Below are 22,145 nucleotides of genomic sequence, written 5' to 3' on the forward strand. Positions count from 1 at the left end.
CTATTGGGTAGTCGACTACCATGTCCGCCTACCGGCTTGTCTGTCTGTCTGTCCCGAGCAGAGCTCTGTGGGTTTTGATCCGATCCTGATAAAATTTTAGTGGGAGGTTTATATCATGATCTCGTTGTGTTTTCCTGAGAAGGGGCGTGGTGTGCCCATTATGGGCGGAGCCACGCCCAAAAAACATGTGTTTTTAGGGGTAGCCGATTTCAATTTCCATCTTCTCCTTGGGGGTTTGTCGAATCTGACGGGTTTCGGTATTTGCCCAATGGCACGTGCTTAGCCCCACAGAGCTCGATTTTTCATTTTCGTCCCAAGGTCAAGGTCACAAGGTCACGAACTTGGAAAATTGTGAAATTGGACATAAAAATGCATCTCCTCCGAGGGGGTTTGTCAAATCTTACAGGGGTTTCAGTATTTGGTTAGCCCAATGGCACCTGCATAGCCCCACGGAGCTCGATTTTTTTTTTTTTTCATTTTCGTCCCAAAGTCAAGGTCACAAGGTCACAAACTTAGAAAATTGAGAATTTTGACATAAAAATCCATCTTCTCCGAGGGGTTTGTCGAATCTGGCAGGGGTTTCGGTATTTGATTAGCTCAATGGCACCTGCATAGCCCCACGGAGCTCAATTTTTCATTTTCGTCACAAGGTCACGAACTTAGAAAATTGTGAATTTTGACATAAAAATCATACGTCCGCCCAAACTTTGAGAGCGAGGATGACAATATTTTTTTATGCATAATCTTGAGGTCATTCCCCACCTAAAGTCTTGAAACCATTTTACTCTATCTCGAACACCTTGCCCGTGGCGCCTCCTTCAAGTTTGTTTTTATGCTGACTTCATGAAAGTATGGATAATCCGAGGAGTGCGAAATGCCATATAGCCTATGTGACGTTATATTGTTCCTGGAATGTTCCAGAGGAAGTTTTGCACCAAAGGTCATAATCCTTGACCTTTGACCTTTAGAGTTCACAAAGGTCAAACTTTAAAAGTTGTGGGAATCGAACCAGGTTTTCGACCTTCTTCGACGAACTAACTCCAATAAGCTACAGCATGTATCCTGTTTCCTTATTTTAATGTCCACAACATTGTTTTGTGACCTTTAAAGGTTATGCAAAGGTCAAATTTTGAAAATTGTTGAACGAAACCGGGTTTTCGACATTTTTCAGCTGATAACCTGTCACTCGTACCACATCATGTTGATCATTTTTATAACTTGGGCAAACATTTTCACATTGTCTCATCCTTGACTTCTGAAACAATCTACATCGTCAAATACCGCACATGAACCATTGTCGTCTTCAGACTTGTTATTATTATTATTATTATTATTATTATTATTATTATTATTATATCTTCATAATGTGCATTGCACTTTCCATTGATTTAATCACACACACCTTACCTTGCTGATTACCCAACACGTCCATTTTGCTGACCACTGATCGAGCTATTATTCAAATACAGAAACTTATTGTAACGGATTTCCCCCTCGCTACCACTTTTTACATCCGCTACCGAAGGTGGACGGAGGTTATGTTTTCACCCCTGTCTGTCAGTTTGTTTGTGAACAAAATATCTCAAAAAGTTGTTGACAGATTCGGATGAAATTTGATGGAGAGTTTTCGTATGTGACAAGGACGAAATGATTTTCTTTTGGTGAAGATTCGAATGTGGATCTGGATCTGAGGATTTTTAAAGTGATTCTTAACCATTGAGTGATAAGGCCAAAACGATAGATAGCACGATATTTCAAAAAGTTACGGACGGATTCAGACGAAACTCGATGGATGAGTTGGTTAGGTGACAAGAACAAGCCAATTAAATTTTAGTTCAGGTCCGAATCCAGATCCAGCCTATCGGTGGGATATAAAACGTCAACTAATCAGCGTGGCATAGGTATGCTCTTTACCGAGGGCCCTTCGAATTTTTCTTGTTTTCCTGTAAGAGTGAGACTCATAGAGAGCAAGGTTAATATTGACAGTAGGGTATCAGAGTAACAATTCCATCCATCCATCCATTGAGACCATACTCTGTGCAGAGTGTTGGTGCTGCCTAAGCAGTCTCCTTGGCTATTGGGCACAATCCTGGACGGGTCGCCACTCCGACACAGGATACCAGCATGATGGCACTCATGTTGCCGACCTTGGAAGGATGACAGGCTGAGCTAACCCCACCTGGTATTAATTCAATAGCCGAGCTGGACTTGAACTCAGGACTCGAGGATCCAAAGCCCATCGCCCTAACCATTAAGCCAACACCAAGCATAGAGCAAAGCAACAATTACACAACCACGAGAGAAAGAGAACGAGCCGAACGGGAGAACAAATGACAATCTGAAATCAGCAAGTCCTGAAAGAGGGCTTGGTTATAAAGGGTTAATGGGGATAATAAAGATCATGAGTCAGGATGGGGGGATGACATGGGCCGGTGGTACACTCCCTGCTTTTGAACTCCTGGAGGGAAGAGTGAGTCAGTACAGCCCCTGGAAGGTAGTTCCATAGATTGGAGAATATATATATATATATATACAGTAGACTAGGCGTAAGTCGGCAGCGTGTAACTCGTCACTTCGCCTAAGTCGGCAGCGTCAAAAAGTCCCGAATTTATCTCATGTTAAATCCCTTTGAATAAAGGGTCATCCCTCTGTAAGTCGTCATCTCTAAGTCGTCACTTCCTCTAAGTCGTCAGATTTTGTCCGTTCCCACGTAATGGAAACTCAAGTAAATTACCACTCCTAACTCGTCACACGGAACTGCTGCCTTGTGAGAATCCCGATTTCATGGAATTGTGATGCTCGCTCATTGGTGTACACCGCCAGTGATAGGCCATTTATAACTGCGTACACACGTTGATCGCACTGCAGGCAGGACAATGGCGACTAAGCGTAAGCTTACAACTGAAACCTACCAAGAAAAATACGACATTATCCAGTTTTGCGAGACAAACCCACTGATGAAGAAAACAGCCATAGCTGAGAAGTTGGACATCAAACAGCAGACATTGAACGATATCTTGAAGAATAAGGGCATGATGTTTGGACAAGTGGAGAAGATCGCGATGCCGGTGGTAAGTGTGAAACGCGTGAAATGTGTGTCCTTTGAAGATGTCGATGACGCGCTCATCATCTGGTTTCGGCAAATGTCGGCTCAGCCAAATATTCGGTTGGACGGTGAAATGTTGCTGCTGAAGGCACGTCAATTCGCTGCGGACCTCGGGCATGATGATGCCGAGACCTTGCCGATGCACTGGATAGACAGATTCAAAGTGAGGTGGGGAATCAGCAAGGTCAAGAGGTGCGGCGAATCAGGCAGCGTGGATTCGGCAGTGGTGCACGACTGGAAGGATGGCAAATTGAAAGACATCTTGGAAAGGTATCAGCCTCGGGACGTGTACAATTCCTATGAGACTGGGCTTTTCTGGCAGATGCTGCCAGAAAAGTCTCTGGGGTTCGTTGGTCAATCACATCATGGTGATAAGCAGGTGAAGTTGTTGTCTTACAGTTGTTCATTATCTTTACTTTTGATAAACTGATTCATGAATTCCATCTTTGCTTGATCACTTTCCAACTCACCAATGAACCCCCACCTATGCCCCGAGGATTGTGTTTTCCTTTTGGTACAATAGCCGGCTCTCACACATAAGTGTCCAGGCCACGCGCGACTTCATCCTTCACCCCACAGCCATCATGAATGTTCGCATACGCGCAAGTCGTCACATTTCTAAGTCGTCACTTTTTTCTCGGTCCCGATGGTGACGACTTACGCCTAGTCTACTGTATATATAATCGTTGAAATGCTGGAATGAAGGTGGGCTTCTATGCTACAGGCAGATAATTTGGCAAGCAAAGCAGGATTACTGTCAAATGATGGAGACATGTCCAGGGAAACAGTCCTAACCCCTTGTTTTAGATTGAAGGCCTCCAACCATTGCTGAGGGAGGAGCAGAAGCACGTCCAGAGTTGTGACCTGGACAGAATCCAAACTGATGATGATATCAGGATGTTTGAAATTAGGAGAGATTTGACTTTGTTTGTAATTGAAAGCAAACTCACTGGCTTACAATTGGTAGCGTCTTAATGGAACATATGTCGTATTTAAAATGTAATTATTAAATTGTTTCATCAATATATGTATTTTCCCCCCTATTTTTATGGTAAATTGTTTTTCATTTCTTTTGTTTATGTTATTCTATGGGTCATTATACACACAATATATATATATATATATATATATATATATATATATATATATTTATATATATATATATATTTATATTTATATATATATATATATATATATATATATATATATATATATATATATATATATATATATATATATATATATATATATATATATATATATATATATATATATATATATATATATATATATATATATATATATATATATATATATATATATATATATATATATATATATATATATATATATTTATATATATATATTTATATATATATATATTTTTTTTTTTACAATTATAAATGAACAGGAAATACAGATTATATGTATATGTGGCAATAATTACATGCTCAGACCAGAATCAAACCTAAACTGGGTGCGATTCCTGGTCTGGGCATGTAATTTTTCCCACATATACATCTAATTTTTTTTGAAAAACACACACACACACACACACTCACACTCTTCATAACTAAAACTAAGTAACAAGGTTTGGGGCTTGTATTGATTTTCTGGCACATTCAAAAATTCTGCTTGGAGAGGAGCAGCACATTGATTTGTGCATACAACATGCAAACATGATATTGTTTTAGTCAATGGGGTCTCCAAAGAGTAGAGCGTTCGCAGGGGGGAAGAGGTCCCACATCCACCCTTAATTTGCATACGCACCAGCGATGGAGGCCATGCTCTCTTCTCTTCCATGCCATGACAAATCTGCCCTTCCGGATTGGCCGAGCGAGCCGAAGGACAGTTCATTTCTAAATAATTGCGCCTTACTGTGCCGATTCCCAATTCATCCCTCTGCAGGTTTTTGGTGATTAACTCGGCGCTATTGAGTCCCGCATTCCCCAATGTCCACAATATGTTCGCATTAACAGAGTAGAGGATTTATTTTCAGTGATTGTGGCAAGGGAGAAGATCGGTGAAGAGAGTATGGCCTCTCGCGGCGATCAGTCAAAAGTCATGATGAACGAAGAAGACTCATCCTTGTTCCTTTGAAACCATGACAGACATAATTATTTATGCCTTAGCTCAATCATACATAATTACGATAGAGATAGATGACACAAATATCCCGACACATAAGTGGTCCTGTTTGCGCCTGTTTTTGTTTCCAAAATGAGCTGGCTTGAGGAGCTTGCCCATTCAGAAATCTCCCGACCTCAAACAGCGCAGAGCACCGCATGAACAAAGGGAGGAACCACCAGTGAAGAATGAGCTCAAAGCCACCAACACAGTCTTGACAACAATGAGAGCAGCCCAGAGTGTGAGGAAGGTCCAACCAGAATGAGGTCTTGGGTAAAATAAAAGGAGAGATGCTCGCTTTCTGCTCATCCCTGCCTTTTATATCCCCTCGGGAGGCGCTCCAGCTCCTTTGTCACGTGCTTATTGGCTACCCTGTGGGAAGAGTCACCCCATGGCATGACTGAAATATAAATTAACATTTATAGACAGATCACATCGGGGAAAACCGCATGAAACACAGATGGGGGAATGGGAGCTCAGAGACAAACATATCAAGCTTTCACTGTGGCACGTTGCACAATTCTTCAACCAGGGCCACATCCAGTTGCTGAAACGACTGGGTTGGCTTGGCGACCTTGAGCACCATTCCTTTAGATTTTCAACTGTACGAAAGTCTGAAGATCGTGCAAGCAAGTCCATGCGAGTGATGGCGTAATCCTGAAGTTCCGCATTGACAACACACCTGGTGTCGGCGAGCATGCGAAGCTGTCAATCATGCTGCGTGAGAGGTTTGCAGAGTTGTGGTCTTCTGGATCAAAATTTCCTCTGTTTGCTCTTTGCAGGTCATTCTGGAGAGATCTTGTTCCTTTTGGGAAGGGTGATGAGATAACTGTCCACAAAACGTGTTTGTTACCCTTGCGCGACCCGATAAAGTTATTCCGTGAAATGTCCGGTCTGACGGTGGGTAATCGATGTTGTAGAAATGACACTGATTAACATTGCACTGTGAAGCAAGTGTGAGTCATCTCCCTTGAACCATCCCGATGGTGTCACAAGGCAACTCATTTGATGTGAAATGATGCCTCGCCATTTCTAAACCGGCTCGCTCCGCACGGGTAGCCATTTTATATAGAGGGTGTTAACACGAGCTGTGCAGAGACGTATACCCGGGTTCTGTGGGGATGGGTCAAAAGATTGATAATGACAAACCAGTCGTCCGTTTCTGTGCAACTTTGGTGAACAATCCTTGTAATCTCCATTAAAGTATTTGGTGGTGTGATTGCGGTAAATTCATCTGCAATTTACACATAACTAGTTATCCCACCCCCTCCCGGAGGGAGGGAGCGGGATATTGTAATCGTCCGGTTTGTTTGTCTGTCTGTCTGTCTGTTAGCAACTTTACGGCAAAACGGCTTTAGCAAACACTATCAAATTTAATCCACAGGTGGGCAATGAACCTTGGACGACCCCATTAACTTTTGGGTCCAATTGGATCAAAGGTCAAGGTCAAGGTGAAGGTCACAAAAAGATCAAAATCGTTTTTTGCTCATAACTTCGTCAAAAATGATCTGATTTACTTCAAACTAAGCTTATAGTGAACCTTATTCTATTTGCCGCTTATAATCCTACCCATTCCTATCGTGAAAAATGCATATTTGTGAAGATCGGTAGGGTCCGAAGTTTTGGGGGTCATGGTCATCGGTCAAAATTACAAATTTTCCATTAAAACTAAAACATGGTTACGAAAATACAACTTTATGGGAAAACGGCTGGCTCAAACACCGTCAAATTGTATCCACAGGTGGGTAATGAACCTCGGACGACCCCATTAACTTTCGGGTCCAATTAGGTCAAAGGTCAGGTCACGAAAAGGTCAAAATCGTTTTTCGCTCATAAATTCGTCAAAAATGGTTTAATTGACTTCAAACTAAGACTAAAAAATATTCCTTATTCTATTCCTTATAATCAACATTCAGGTTAAGGATGTATCAAATTTAAATTTGATCCCCAAAATAACTTTATGCCTTAAATGGGCGGGATTTGTTGTGCCTGGCACCACTAGTTTTTAACTTATTTTATAGCATATAAATACACTTGTTTATTAATTTAAATATATTAAGATTTGATTTTCCTTGTTGCTTGACTTTTTTTTTTTTTTTTAAATATCTCAAGGATAAAATCAACATGTTTTGTTCTCCTGGTTTTCCTACGCAGCAGTACTTAAAGACATTCCTGAAGGACTACTTCAATACTTCATGTTGTTGTTTTTTTAATCCCCACGCTTGTCCGACTGTCTGGATCACTGTCTCTCTCGTATCCCCACAAAAAAAACGGGAGGGGGGGATTGTAATCGGCGTCTGTCTGTCTGTCAATCCATCCATCTATCTGTCATGCTATCTCTTCCTAAATGGTTTCACCAAACTTGGTAGTTATGATCATCACATGGCAAGAAGGTGCAAGGGAGCAGTACATTTTTGGCCCTGACCCGTCAAAAGGTCATCTACCAAAAATGCAATTACGGGCACATTTTTAAACATTTTTTTTAAATTAAACTTTGTATATGCAATCAACATTGGCGGACCCTTGAATATGTAACGATTTTTACCTGGAACGTAGTTCTGGGAGCTTATAGGATGGCACGTCGTCTGTCCATCCATCCTTCCATAATCACTTTCAACTTCTCAGAAACTACACACACAATTCTGATTGAACTTGACCACAGCCTTCATCACCTGTGATGTTCCAAAGAGTTTGTTCATGACATTAAAAATGAGGACACTCTTCCATGTTGTGACATCACCAGGTATGCTTCCACCCTCATTATATATATATATATATATATATATATATATATATATATATATATATATATATATATATGTTTTAAATTTCCACCTGATCAGATGAATGATCTGGCAGCCAGAATTATTTAATATTTTGAATCTGGCTTCAGGGATTGAAATCAAACTTGGTGCAAAGATGTGTAATTATGTAATTATTTGGGCGGAGGCATATCTGTCGACCTCACAGCATCCAAGAGTGCTATTGTAGTTTGATTAAACTCCAGGTTCATGCCCATGGGGTGGGGACTTGGGGTCACAGAGGTCAAAATGGGGGGGGAAAAAACCTCGAGATTTGATATCGGGTCATTCATTGTGCAACTTTTTGCCATCTTTCAACTCTGCTTTAGGTGGGAAGATTTGGATTTGTGATGGCCACCATCGACTTCACTCTAGTTTTTCTTTGCAAGAGTGAGGCTCTTAGAAAAGCAAGGTATAAATAACTAGAAGGGTGCATACCTCCACCTCAACTGATCCAGTAGAACATAGGCCCAATGCATTTTTGAAATAGCATGTGATACAACGTTTTTGTCCCCATCTGTCAATGGTGATGAATCACTGAATATTAAAAAAATTCGTATCTGGATCTGGATTTGGATCTTGACCAAAATCAAATCGATTCGGCTTTGTTTCACACCCAACCTGTCCACCAAGTTTTGTCTGAATCTGTTCACATCTTTTTGAGATATTGTACTCTATAGTGCAGTATAACATTTTAACCTGATCTCTTAATGGTGAAAAATCACTTTAAAACATCAGATCTGGATCCGGACTCTGATCTTCACCAAAACTGAAACAGTTCTTCCTTATCACACACCCAATGTGTCCACCAAGTTTTGTCTGAATCCATCCACAACTCTTTGAGATATCATGCTATGTATCATTTCTGGCCCCATCTCCTAATGGTGAAGAATAACTTTAAGAATTATTGTATCCGGATCCGGATATTCACCAAAATCTAATCCGTTCGTCGTTGTCATGCACCCAACCTGCCCACAAAATTTCATCCAAATCCATCAACAACTTTTTGAGATATCCTGCACACAAACAGACAAACAAACAACAAGAAAAAAATGCTGTGCAGAGCACGATACATGCAAAATCCACCCTCCTCTCCAAAGGTTGCTAAGGATACATCAAACTGTCCATAAGATTTAAAATTGACAATCTTAATCAATGCTCAGGTCAATTGGATGAAAATTGATTCTTTTTCAGATTGAAAATGATTTTAGAAGTTTGACCTTGAGTTGACCTTTTGATCTGAGAAATATTTGGTTTCCCAATTCAGTGATGCAATATGCAAAACCTGTTCAAATTTCAAGTCAATCGGATGAAAAATGACGATTTTAGAAATATAATCTCAAAATGAACTTTGACCTTTGACCTTAAAATCAATAGGTTTCTCAGTTGAGACTACCTCTTCAACTTGGTGAAGTTTCATGAAGATTGGTTTTAAATTGTGACCTGTAGGTGATTGATTGACAGACAGACAGACAGACAGACAAAACAAGCCGGTAGGTGGCGATGGGTCGCCGAGCATGGAAACTATAAGATACAGAGCAAAATGGATGTCATAGAGCGGATAGAGAATCACCTTAAGATTATGCATATCAAATCTCATCCAGTTCCATCTACTGATAACTACTCGGTATCCATTTGAATGAAAAGTACCGAAAATGCAGTTTGAAATCGGAAATCCCCAAAGTTCGAGGGGGTGCTGTGGGTGAACAAAGATGTAAATCGAAAATCCAGCTCGATCGTTTGTGCACAATGTATTCCAGATGATTAGTGTGAATTTTCATGACCATCCGACCATAACCCTAGGAGGAGTAGCATTTGGCGCAAAGGCACCTCCAGCTTTCGCTTATTATCGATTTTTGCACTAATTGACCTTTGACCCCTGACCAAAGAGAAATCGGTCAATATGTCCTGAGGCAAAGTTGTAGTACTCATTGAGTACCATGAACCTGCAAAGTTTCATTCGTATCGGTGCACTCACCTGGTCGCTAGGGGGCCTTCAATTTTTGCCAATTTTCACGCATACCCTAATTGTAGGGGGCACTGTGGGTAAAGTATTCCATATATCACAAAAACAGGAATACATTTCATAGAGCATCACCTGTAGATCATTCGTGCCAAATTTCATAACCCTACGTGGGATAATGGCTTTCGGAATTGATTTTGTGTGAACGGTTCCGATTTTGAAGGTTTTTCGGTTGTTGCTCGGGAACCAAAGAGTCCCTAGCAACCATCACAATTTCCAAAGCACTAGGTCATAAGATGTACCTACCACCCGAGTTTGGTCAAAATCCGCCCACGTTTACTACCAATTATGCTGATGACAAACGAACAAACATCCAAACAAACAGACATAATTACTGACAATAAGGGTCACCTATTTCGGCGACCCAATATCAACAAAAGATGTCGTGCAGAGCATGATACTTGCAAAATCCAGAAAACAAATTTGACCTCAAAAATAATTGGTGGTTGAATTCAATGACCAAATATGCAACTCCTCTTCAAATTTCAACTCAATCGGATGAAAATTGAGGAGTTTAGACATCTCACCTATGTTGTTGACTTTTGGCCTGCATTGATCTTTTGACATTTTGACCTCTAAAACAATAGGCTTCTTGCTTATCACAAACTTGACCATGTGGTGAATTTTTGTGAAGATCAGTTTAAGGTTGTGACCTGCAGGTGATAAACAGACATACAGACAAACAGCCAAACAAGAAGACATTGTGCAGAGAATGACACTTGCAAAATCCATAAAACAAATTTGACCTCAAAAATAATTAGTGGTTGAATTCAGTGACCCAATATGTAAATCTTCAAATTTCAAGTCCATGGGATGAAAATTGAGGATTTTAGAAATACCACTTAAGTTGTTGACCTTGGGTCGATGTTGACCTTTTGGTCCATGTTGACCTCAAAAATAGTTGGTTGAATTCAATGACCTTGAATATAAATCCTCTTCAAATTTCAATTGAAAATTGAGGATTTTAGAAATCTCACTTAAGTTGTTGACCTTTGGCCAATGTTGACCTTTTAACCTCAAACAATAGGCTTCTTCCTTGATGACTCTACCATGTGGTGAAGTTTCGTAAAGATCGGTTTAAAATTGTTACCTCTCGGCGACTGTCAGACAGAATAGCAAAATCGACTGACCGATATACTTGAAAAATCTTCGATTTTGCATGTAATAAACAGACAGACAAGGGGTGAAAACATAACCTCCTTCACCTTCGGTGGCAGAGGTAAAAATGCGACAAACATCATGGAAATGAATGAACAGGAAAAAAGGAGAGGGAGGATGGGAGGAAACACTGAAACTCGCAAGGGAAATGGTTGAGTTAGGAAAGATACTCTTCATTTTATACGTTCATGCAAGAGTATAGATGTGGCTGTAATTTTTATTGTACACTCCATCGTTTCCCACTCCTTAGAACAGTGGTTCCCAACCTTTTTTCTGTCATTTCCCCCTGCACCCAATTCAACCATCCAGATTTCCCCCTTCATGTGTATGAGAGAAAAAACAGTTAAAACACACTGAGACTATTTACTAATTTTTTTTTCAAATGCACTAACACAGCTAACATTAAATTGTATTGAATAAGAACACAGCATTTTAGTGTGACTTCTGGCATTGTTTGCCGTTCACGAGTCCTTCAATGTCTGGGGGAGTTATGGAGAGCGCACAGCGAAGATCCGCCTCCACCTCCAACTTGTTGCGTGCCTTTGTTTTGAGGTGTACCAGTGCCGAAAATCCTGTCTCACACAGGTAGGTGGAAGAAAACTGGACCAATATCCACAGAGCATTGGTCGCAAGAAGCGGGTAGGTTCTTCGGACTTGGGTCCAAAACTCTTCCAGTTCCATATTCTGGAAGGCATCCTTCGCTGTAGAGTCGTTTTTCAAGTCCAGGAACTCTTCCTGCCACGCTTCTGGCACATCATCAACGTTCCTCTGAAATGGGTCTCTGATAAGCTTGTTCTCGTTGCTCTCGTTTGTGATCCCCGGGAAGTAATACTTGAATTCTTCCTCCAAGCCTTCGAGGTGTTGTTTGATATCCTCGGCTATTGGATCAGGCAGACCATCCTCCATATCCTCCACACATTCGTTCAGAGCGAGGAATGAGGAAAAACTTCCACTCCCCGCTCTTTTCTTCCACAGTTCCAGTTTAGCCACGAAAGCTCTGATCTTGTCCGACTGAAAAAGAATGTTGGTCCCTTTGCCCTGCAGTTTCCTGTTGAGCTCGTTCAATGCGCTGAAAATATCGGACAAGTAGGACAGCCGCACACGGAAAAACTCACCCTTCAACGCCTCCAGAGGCACAACATTCTCTTGGGCCCAAAGGAAGGCTACCACCTCATCAAACAATTCCAGGACTCGCTGCAACATGTTTCCCTTTGAGAGCCACCTCACCTGAGTATGAAACAGCAACGATTCGTGGTCGGCTTCCATGCCTTCACAGAGCCGACGGAACAGCCGAGTGTTCAGAGCGGAACCCTTGATAAAGTTGACGACTTTGATGACAGTCTCGAGATGCTGCTTGAAGTTCTTGGGGAGAGTTCTCGAAGCAAGCGCCTCTTTGTGGATCAGACAGTGTGTCGATTCCACTGCCGGATTCTTTTGCTTGACGAGCGTGACGAACCCCGATCGAGAGCCGAGCATGGCTGGGGCACCATCCGTGCACACCCCAACCAGAGACTCCCAGCTGATGTTGCTGTCTTCGAAAAAGTCATTGATAAGGTCCATCACATCCTGAGCTTTGGTCGTGGTCTGGAGAGGTTTGCAGAAGAGGAATTCTTCTGCAATTCCTTTTTCGGTGGTATAACGAACAAAGACCAACAGCTGGGACAGATTCGCAACATCTGTCGATTCGTCCAGTTGAATCGAAAAAAAACTGTGACCCTCGAACCTTCTGAACAACTTGGTTCTTGATGCTCTCAGCCATATCATTGATCCGTGACTGAATGGTGTTGTTTGAAAGGGAAATCTGGGTCATCTTGTTGTGGGCAGCCTCACCAAGGACCAACTTCACGCACTGCAGCATACAGGGCTTCACCAATGTTTCACCAATTGTGTGTGGTTTCTTCTCCCTCGCAATCTTGTACGAGACTTCGTATGACGCTTTCACAATAGCGTCCGTTTGCTGACGAAACGTTCCAGTTGAGTCCAGTCTCGTCTTCTTCAGATAATTTTGTTTCAGCTTGAAGTATTCACGATCCTTGTTCTGTAGTTCGGGATGGCACCCTTGAAGGTGTTGCTTCATCTGGAATGGCTTCATGCTACCATTCCCCAAGGTCTTTGTGCAGATGACACATTGTGGCAGATGTTCCCCGTTATTCACAACGAACGTAAAACCGAAGTCTAGATATGCTTCTGAATATGTCCGTTTTTTCGACATGATCACTTGCAGACCTGAAAAGAACAAGAGAGATCATATTAAGACATGTAATAGAAAAGAACAAACTAAAAAAAAAGAAAGAAAATAAAACATAAGAATGAAAGCGGGTAAAGTTCAGGAAACGGGTACTCCTGAGAAGAGAAGAACAGAAGGCTATTACTGGAAATTATTTTCTAATTATTTTCTGATAATTTCCAGAATTTTAATTCCAGACTAGAATTTCCCCCTGAAACACCCAAATTTCCCCCCTGGGGGAAATTTCCCCCCGGTTGGGAACCCGTGCCTTAGAACCTTCCTGAAATGAGGAGCAGTTTGGTGGTGGCAGCAAACCCATTCTTGATAATAACATTGTTTGTTAATATGAGGTGTGTTCACATAGATGTGAGTCTGTATTCGATGCCAAGTTTCGAGAGCAGAGCTGCGTGTGAATGTAATTTTAGAAGGTCATTGCTTTGGATTTGTTAATGTCTCTCGGACCATGGATTATTAGTACTAACCAAGTCTATATGAAACGCAGCATAACTGTTTTATCCACGTTCACTCAATACTTCGGGGCTGTCTTCGGGATGGCCCCAGGATTCGCAGGATCTCCATGCCCACGTCATCGTGTTACACCAACTCGTTTACTCCCTGCCACTTGGTCTGTATTAAATATTTTCATAAGAATGTCAAAACTTTACTCCAGTTTAAAAAAAATTAATCTTATATTTACTATGAACAAGCCGGTCGGCGACATGGGTGGTCGCTAGACTAAGGCAAATTTTAAATATGTAGATAAGAGAACACATCAGATGGCATTTTTTGCCGTTCGTTGTTCCATATAGGAACATGATGAGCAACTGTCCATTCATCATTTGTGTTCGATTCCCTAACCCAACGTTAGGGAATCCCAATGCGAACGTTGGGGTGAAAGCATATAGTAATATAATTGCATACTAGTCATACAGTTTTTGACGGATTGGGCTGAAATTTTTTGACAAAGAGGTTGATTATAGTGCGCATAAAAGTGCAAAGCCAATTTTTTATTTTGGGAAAAAATTTTTGGGGATTTTTCCAAAAAATTCAAAGTCCCGTTGCTAGGCAACGGTGCTCAAAAGTATACAACTAGATCCTGGTATGAACCTACCAATCAAGTTTCATAAAATCGGTTGACTCCTCTGGTCTCCAGAGTTGTCCATTACATACAAACATACAGACAGACGGAAAACCTGAGAATAAGGGTACTCTAGCGACCACACAATTATCTGTGTGAACATAGCTGAGGAAGATCAACTCGGTCATTGTATTAAGTTTTATGCACTCCACTTTTCCTATAGCCCCAGTTCTCACACCATATGGAAATCAACTTGATAGCACTTGTAGGCTTCTCGATGGTCAACAGGTAAGACCGACTTCCTCCACCAGCCATGTTTATTCAGCTAGTATGAAAAAGAAAAAGAGATCCAAGTCAAAATGTCAGAAAATCAATTGAAAATTCACAATTTATCTCAGGAATTTGAATCGTGTGTGTGTGTGTGTGTGTGTGTGTGTGTGTGTGTGTGTGTGTGTGTGTGTGTGTGTGTGTGTGTGTTTTGAGCAAAAATTAAGTACATGACACATGTCCTTATTCTTTTTCCCGTGTAATAATTTTGATGCCATGCGATGGTGGTGTGTTCAGGGTGTGGCCTGATGACCGAAACGATGGGCCGCAGTACAACTCCTATGGTGTTACAGCAGCCGAGGTGGAGGTTGATGTGCTGACTGGGGAAAGTATTACATCTCGAGTGGACATCTTGTTTGACTGTGGACAGAGGCAAGCTATGTTTTTACTAGCAATTGGAATGGCATTTGTTTTGGTTTCGGAAGCATTATTAGCCCGTCCCCACTCAGCGGTAGACGGGGTTTTGCAATTGTTTGTCTGTCTGTCTGTCTCATAACTTTTTGAGCATTTGTGCTTTTGTCATCACATTTTCAACAAACCTTTATGATGAGAATATGGAGAAAAATAATTAATAATTGGGTCAAAATGTGAAATGGCAAAGTCATCGTAACAATAAATGGCCCTTATTAGTCCCACCGCAGCACAACTGCACGGACCGTGGAGTTAATTTTGCCTTGGAGAAGAGTTGCACGAATGTGGTTTCTCGGGGAAAAGTTGATAACATGGAGCCCCCCCCCCCTGTAAACTATATCTTTCTCGGCAGGGAAAACGATCAAAGTGTTCAGGGCTTCATTGGTAAATGCAGAGTGATGATGATGAAAATGGTACTGATGATCATGGTTGCGAATGATAATGATGATAGTACATGAGGATAATGATCGTGATAATCATGATAATAGTACATGATGATAGTGATAATGATAATTATGATGTTGCATAATGATTATAATAATGATAATGAAAATGGTATTGATAATTATAATGGTGCATAATAATGATGACAATAATGATAATTATATTGGTACATAATCATAATAATTATAATGAAACTGATAGTTATAATAATGGTACATAATGATAATGATTGTAATAGTACATAATGATGATTATAAATACTAGTGCATGCCCGTACGTGCGTGGCCTGCCAAGTGAGCAGTTTGTTCTTCATCCGTTTCAGCTGCACGACGCCTTGTCACGCGAGTAGCGTCGCGTGTCAAGCGAGCAGCTCGTGCTTCGTTAGATTCCATTGCGCGTGCACGATGTGCAGCTTCGTTCCTTCGCTCTCGTAAACGACGACTGGATTGGGGCATTGTTTCAATTAGATCGGACCAACCGTATCATAAATGGCCATAACTTGGGAAACACTTGGGAAACAGCTGAAACGGATGAAGAAGAACGATATCAACGCCACATGATGGACCACAAATTCAAATTTTATGGAACCTTCCATGAAGGATGTGTTGAAGAAGCCATTCCATTGACTCTTATTCAGTTTGTAGGCATGGCTGAGCATGGGACTGAGATTTGGTGCTTCAAAGACAGACCTAGCAATGGTGCAACTGCTGCAGTACAACTGCTAAGCAAGGTACAAAGAGGGAGCAGCTACTCACTGTCATTTGACAGATTGTGAGACCTCATTCCCTGTGTACATGGGAATGTCTTTTTCCGATGGCCAAGACCAGAAAGACAGCTCTGATAGATCTGCTTTACAAACATGGCATTTGTATTTCATATTACAGGGAGCTGGAAGTCACCGTACAGCTTGGAGATGCACTTGTCAGCAAGTGTGTGGAGGGTGGGGTAGTGTTTCCACCATTCCTGTGAAAAGGGTTGTTCACCACCTCTGCCATGGACAACATTGACCACAACCCAACTGCAACATCAGCAACCACCTCCTTTCATGGAACCAGCATTTCCATTTTTCAGCATCCAACTTCAGAAGATGGAGGTAAAAAGCGTGAACCACTTCAGTTCGGAGAGAGCAAAGTGAGGACAGTCCCAGAACTTCCTGACTCCTTCACCAACATTCCCTCTGCTTTTTTCCACAAATAAGAACCCTTCTGCTCCTTGGACGGAACATCTGAGTGTCCCATTGGCTGACTTGCCACGACTGGACCTGACTGACCTGAGTATGAATGGCTTGGGGTCAGCATCACTGAAGATGTAGACAGTGCAGTGAATGTCACTTGATCAGCCCACCACGCATTCAAGAAGAGAAGTCCACAATTTGAAGTCAGCATTGCATCGCTGTTTCCTCTTCTTCGAGAACAAGCCCACTCATTTGCGAAAATACGGCATGTGATGGACAAGATCAAGGATATGGTGGCATTTTTCAGCCCAGGCCAAGTTCCTGTCATCACTGCTGACCAGACAATCTATGCATTAGCCAAACAGATACAGTGGCACTGGCCTGACCAGTATGGCAAGGACAAGTTTGTCATCATGTTTAGAGGCCTGCATATTGAAATGGCTGCACTGAGGTCCATTGGCACTGTTCTCCAGGACAGCGGGTGGACAGGAGCCCTTGTGGAGGCAGGAGTAGCATCTGCCAGTACAGCAGATTGAGTTCTGTCAGCTTCAAGCATATGGAGTCCGTCAACAGTCTGCCAACCAGAAACCCAAAATCCTGCTGACTGGGAATGGATAAAGGATGCCAGCTGCTAACCAAGTGTGAATGCAAGAAGGAATGTTGTGGGAGGTGCACATGCTATTATATAGCTTAGGTCTCACCTGTACAGCACCGTGCAGCTGCAGATGCCAGGATTAGCTCATCGTGTGTAGACATGACTAAGAGTGCCATAGGTGCAAAGACAATATATGGACAAACAATGCAAAGACACAGAGGACAAACAGGTTCATACTGCTTGTTATATGAGCACTTGCAAGTTGATAAGTGTTACAAGTGCAAAGACAATAATTAAGGAGAAACAATTACATTTTCATAGACAGATTTAGACTTATCATTCAATTGCTTGTATTGTTGTTGACGTGGCGGAACGTCTGATCAGAGTGACTTAGCTATTAAATGGCGACAGAATTATAGTGTTCAACTCCATTTGATTTTTCTGTTAGTACAGTGACATGGTCATGGTAAACAATTGATTTAGAATTCTGAAGGTGCATTAGACATTCCTTTTGTACTACTTGATGAATGACACTAAAATGTTTGTTGAAAACTGACATTCGTTTGTAATATCGAATTGCATTCCAGGCCTTTTTTCATATATTCTGTGAAAACTGATAGAAAGCTGCATCTGGAAAGATTTAAAGATGTAAATTCAGCTTCTGCAGCGTCAAAAACACATGATTTGACATCAAGATCATTCAATTCAGAGTATTCTGTCAAATTTTATGGCGAAAATAGTATTTTATTTTTAATGTCTGTAATGGTGGCCATCTTGAAAAATGGCAGCCATCTTGGAATTTCCCACGGTTAACGGGCTGTTTTAAAAATTAAAAAAAGAAAACGGGGGGGTCTCTGATGGGCATTCATGCCAATTTTGGTGCTTGCATCGTCATTTAAATGATTGTCTCACCTCTCTGCTACACTATAAGATGAGAGTAGCCACATCCAGTTCTCAACTTGGTTCATCTGGCAACCATGGACACAATGGTGTACACTGTGTCCAACACAGGCTTGCAGTAGTAGGTTTTCAGTGGTGTTTCCATAATCTATTCATGAGTCTGCAGTTTGACTGCGCTATTTTGCACAGCACTATCTCAAGTCTCTCTCCCTTGGATTGACTGTGTCAGCCTGTGCGCTGTTGCTGTACTCAAGGCTTCTTCACTGTTTCAGAAAGACAGTACCACCACGAGCTAAGACTGTCTGTGTGGTTTGAACGTCCTTGGGGTTCAGTTGCCTTTTGTGTTGTCAATGCCCCCAGGACACTTCAAATGGTTATCATTTGTTGCCTTGGCTTTGCAAATAGCCATGGTTAATAACTGTCATTTCACCCCAGATGTGCTCTTCACAACCTTCACACTTCCTTCCTTCCTGTTCTCAGCACCCTTCCAACAGGCCTGACTTATCTCACTAATTTATTTATTTAAATTTTTTCCCATGCCCATTTTATCCCCCCCCACCCCTCTTTCCCCCTTGCTTTATCGTGCCCCTGCTGGCCCATAGCATTACAAGTAGGTTAACATTGATTAACTCTTATTATGTGATGATTTTTCGTTTATAATTACAGTATTCACTTCCGTGCTGCAAGCTCAAAATCAAACCAATTGGAAGATTAAGAAAATGTGTTTCACCTCAACCTGATCGACCATCTGAGCTTGTATTTAAGAGCTCTACTTTCGGGGTGTTACAAACTGCAGCCTTGAATTGCTTGACAATATTTTAGGGGCTCACACAGAGCCTCAAAAACCCAATAAAAGTCTTCTGAATGTATTTTATTTTCAGTTTTATCAGCACTCAAACTCTCAAAAATCCACCCTTTTGTCTGCCTTACCTTCAAAAGCCATCGACCAGTGTTCCTGACATTGTGACAGTAGTTTGTGTGAAACTGTAAAATCCTGCAAAAATTAACATTCCTGACTAAATCCGATTGGTTAGCTCACCCATCATTGCCGTAAACACTTGCCCACGACTCGCGTATGTGACGTCCCATGCCGAGTCCATGTTATACTGGCATTTTGGTGATCCACTGATGTCCTCGGGATATTCTGCGATCTGCTTTTGGTTGACCGTTTCTGTGCCTCTACAGGTGGCTTTGACTTGAAAATGTTTGCACTTTCATGATTGCTTCCTTTTTTTGCCCCCCTAGTTCCTCCCCACCTGTTTCCAATGCCCTTTTTTCAGATTCGGCCACCACAGACTAGTGCTTAAAAGGATATGCTAAAATTTGTTCAAATATACCCTTGGAAATGTCTTTTTTTCTTCTCCTGGAAAACAAAATATCCTCCAAAAAGGCCTATTTTACTCTGGGAAGGGGGGGGGCAGGTGGGGCTTCAAATTTGATTGCTTCCTGGCTGTGTGAACCTTGACTATCGATATCTTATTTACATGAGAGTAAGCCTGCTGTCCTCCTTCTCTATTGACATCTATGAAATCTATAACTTCATTAACACTACAAAGTGTTCTATTCCAAAGGTCACGGGTTCCGAATCCTGAGCATCGTTGACCGTTTCCATCCAAAGCATATTTAACCAGTCTGCAAGTGATGTGATTGCTTAACTGTATACATGTGTGACGAGCCAAATTAATTCTCTGCCACTTCATTTATTACAACATCAGCATCTGTTGCACAAACAGCACGTGCATCATTGTATTTTTTATTTTTTTTTAACGTTTACTACATAAGCGTGCCTTTGATGCCGGCTAATTACAGCAAAGGTCCAAGTAAGATACTAATTTTTTTTTTTTAAAGAAAATGTTGATTAGAGGAGTCTGCATTTGTTTGAGAAGAGAAAATGAAAGGAACAACAATACTGCACTTTCTTGTACAACCATAGTCAAAACTGCATCGTTGCTGTGTACGCAGGCCGAGTTGAACCAATTTGTTGCGATCACTACAGGTCTGTTCCAAAGTATGGCATCGAGTGATGGGTGTGATCCTTGATTTGTCTTGAATACAAGCTTGAACTTCATTCTCTCCAGACATTGCTGAGCTGATCGAATCATGCCACTGGATTTTAGCTCAGCCATTACTTGACTGAACACCTTTTCATTCTGTGCACTTCATGCCAGATCAGCCGGTCTACTCTATTATACTCAACTCTTCAATCCACAAAGAGCACCAGTACAAGGGCTTTTGCTGCTTCGACAATTATTTTCGGTGTTTCATTGGGCTGGAAGGTTGAAGACAGAGAGTTGGGAATATGACGAATGTTAATGTCTGCCAATGCTTGTCGTAGAGGGTGTTGACTTTGTGTAATTGACAATGCTTTGTGTCTGCCATGAAGACATAGGAGTATCAGATTTCATCAGAAGAGAGAAAGCAAGAGAGAATGCTGGAAAATTGTAAGAAAGTTGGTAGAAGCACATTGTAGAGAGGGTGAACGGAGAGCATCGAAGGACAGTCGGTGGAACATTCAGCTGTTATGGTGATGTTTGTGAATCGTGGATGCTGCTTTTGTGATTTTTTTTTATCCCCAGGCTTTGTTTGGCCTGTATCATCTGCTGGTCTTGTGTCTCATGACACAAGAGACAATGGCAAGAGATAATGACAAGGGTCACTATGTCCACAATGTGCATTGCAATTGGGTGTGCACTTCTATCTGACCACCGACTGGGTTCCACGGTGTTCAAGACAAACGTTGTGCTTCAGAGCAGGTATACTGCTGAGTCTTCAAGGGACTCTGCCACCGACTGTCTCTATGGACTCAACGTATACTTGCCTGGATTCTACACAAACTAGGACACTTTCTACAAACCCAAATACTCACTCCTCTCCTTCATACTCAAAAATCTTTTGTGTCAGATGACATTTCAGTTGCTTGTGGTTCTATTATATATATATGTATATATATATATATATATATATATATATATATATATATATATATATATATATATATATATATATATATATATATATATATATATATATATATATATATATATATATATATACCTGCTTTCACAAAACTAGTTCCACTTTTCTATTTTTCCCATCCATGGTTGTGTAATTGTACATCTGTACATGTTAATTTTTAATCAACAGAGTTGAAAAAAGTTTGTTGATCACCTTGGAAAGCAAAGTTTATCTTTTGAGCATTAGCCTTTCGTTAGGGCGAGGGCAGTTTTCTTGTTCCCATGAAAGGGTTACATGCAGAATATCAAGTTTACTTCGCTTCCCACATGCAGCAGTTTGTTTGTTTTTTTTCCTTTTCTTTTTTTCTATACAACAGTCTCGGATCATGGAAGAGTGATACAACAGAGGGTAGCATCTTTGACAAACTACCAAAAGATGTGTGTGGGAAGCAGGAGGGGTGGACATCCCCAAGGAGGAAAGGATCTTCCACGAGCCTTGACTTTGCATACAAAAAAATTAAAACAAATGGAGGATATTAATGCAAAAATGAGCAACGATGACCTCGTGAGGAACAGGGTGGGAATGAATCAGCTTGTGTGGAAGAGATCATGGACATGCATGGATGAGCACATGATGTAGTGAATAGTGATGGGCAGCACATTTGAAAGGTTGAAGTGAGGAGGACGAGACGACAGACACAGGGAGTTGACAATTCTGCAATCTGAAGAATAATGGGACGAATGATTGCAGGTGGGCAACCGGCCTGGAGTTTGGGACAGTAAGCAAGACAGGTGTTTCTTGAGGAAGACGTTGCAACAT

The 22,145-nt window shown here is 41.3% G+C and overlaps 1 protein-coding gene across 2 annotated transcripts in view; it reads left to right on the forward strand.

The window, feature by feature from the left end:
• The window catches only part of LOC147027842 (uncharacterized), a 219,053-nt gene that overhangs the window by 181,269 nt on the left and 15,639 nt on the right, over positions 1–22,145 (forward strand). For both annotated transcript variants that reach the window (XM_085877510.1, XM_085877511.1), the window contains one exon: positions 15,085–15,219. In XM_085877510.1, the coding sequence (XP_085733636.1) occupies positions 15,085–15,219 (135 nt within the window). The remainder of the gene's footprint in view (positions 1–15,084; positions 15,220–22,145) is intronic.

The sequence above is a fragment of the Eptatretus burgeri genome, chromosome 4 (genome assembly GCF_056783735.1).
Source record: "Eptatretus burgeri isolate ZD-2024b chromosome 4, Ebu_testis_v1, whole genome shotgun sequence".
NCBI lineage: Eukaryota > Metazoa > Chordata > Myxini > Myxiniformes > Myxinidae > Eptatretus > Eptatretus burgeri.